This window comes from Penaeus monodon, chromosome 30 (assembly GCF_015228065.2).
Source record: "Penaeus monodon isolate SGIC_2016 chromosome 30, NSTDA_Pmon_1, whole genome shotgun sequence".
NCBI lineage: Eukaryota > Metazoa > Arthropoda > Malacostraca > Decapoda > Penaeidae > Penaeus > Penaeus monodon.
The window spans coordinates 20,903,776-20,904,048 of record NC_051415.1 but is presented as its reverse complement, the minus strand read 5'-3'; the positions used below and the strand labels follow the sequence as shown (position 1 = coordinate 20,904,048).

At 53.8% G+C, this 273-nt stretch overlaps 1 protein-coding gene across 1 annotated transcript in view; it reads left to right on the top strand.

The window, feature by feature from the left end:
• LOC119592624 (hemicentin-1-like) overlaps positions 1–273 on the top strand; it is a 32,815-nt gene that overhangs the window by 30,842 nt on the left and 1,700 nt on the right. Inside the window, exon 6 of the mRNA XM_037941517.1 lies at positions 80–251. Within this exon, the coding sequence (XP_037797445.1) occupies positions 80–251 (172 nt within the window). The remainder of the gene's footprint in view (positions 1–79; positions 252–273) is intronic.

Sequence of the window (273 nt, the reverse complement as noted above, 5' to 3'; positions counted from 1 at the left end):
GATTAACCCCCACCCCCAAAATAAAGAGCAAAAAGGCTGAGGAATGTGTCCATAACGCCAAAACCTCCTTTCCGATCAGCTGGTCAACTACGGAAACAAACGGCGAGCCATAAGCGTGGAGACGGAGCACCACGGGGAAACCACACGCTCCTCCCTCCTCGTGCACAACGCCACACGACGGGACTCAGGGAAATACTCCTGCAAGCCTTCAAACGCCGATAAAGTGTCCATCCTCGTGCACGTCCTCAGGAGTAAGTGCCAGGTTCATCTTAC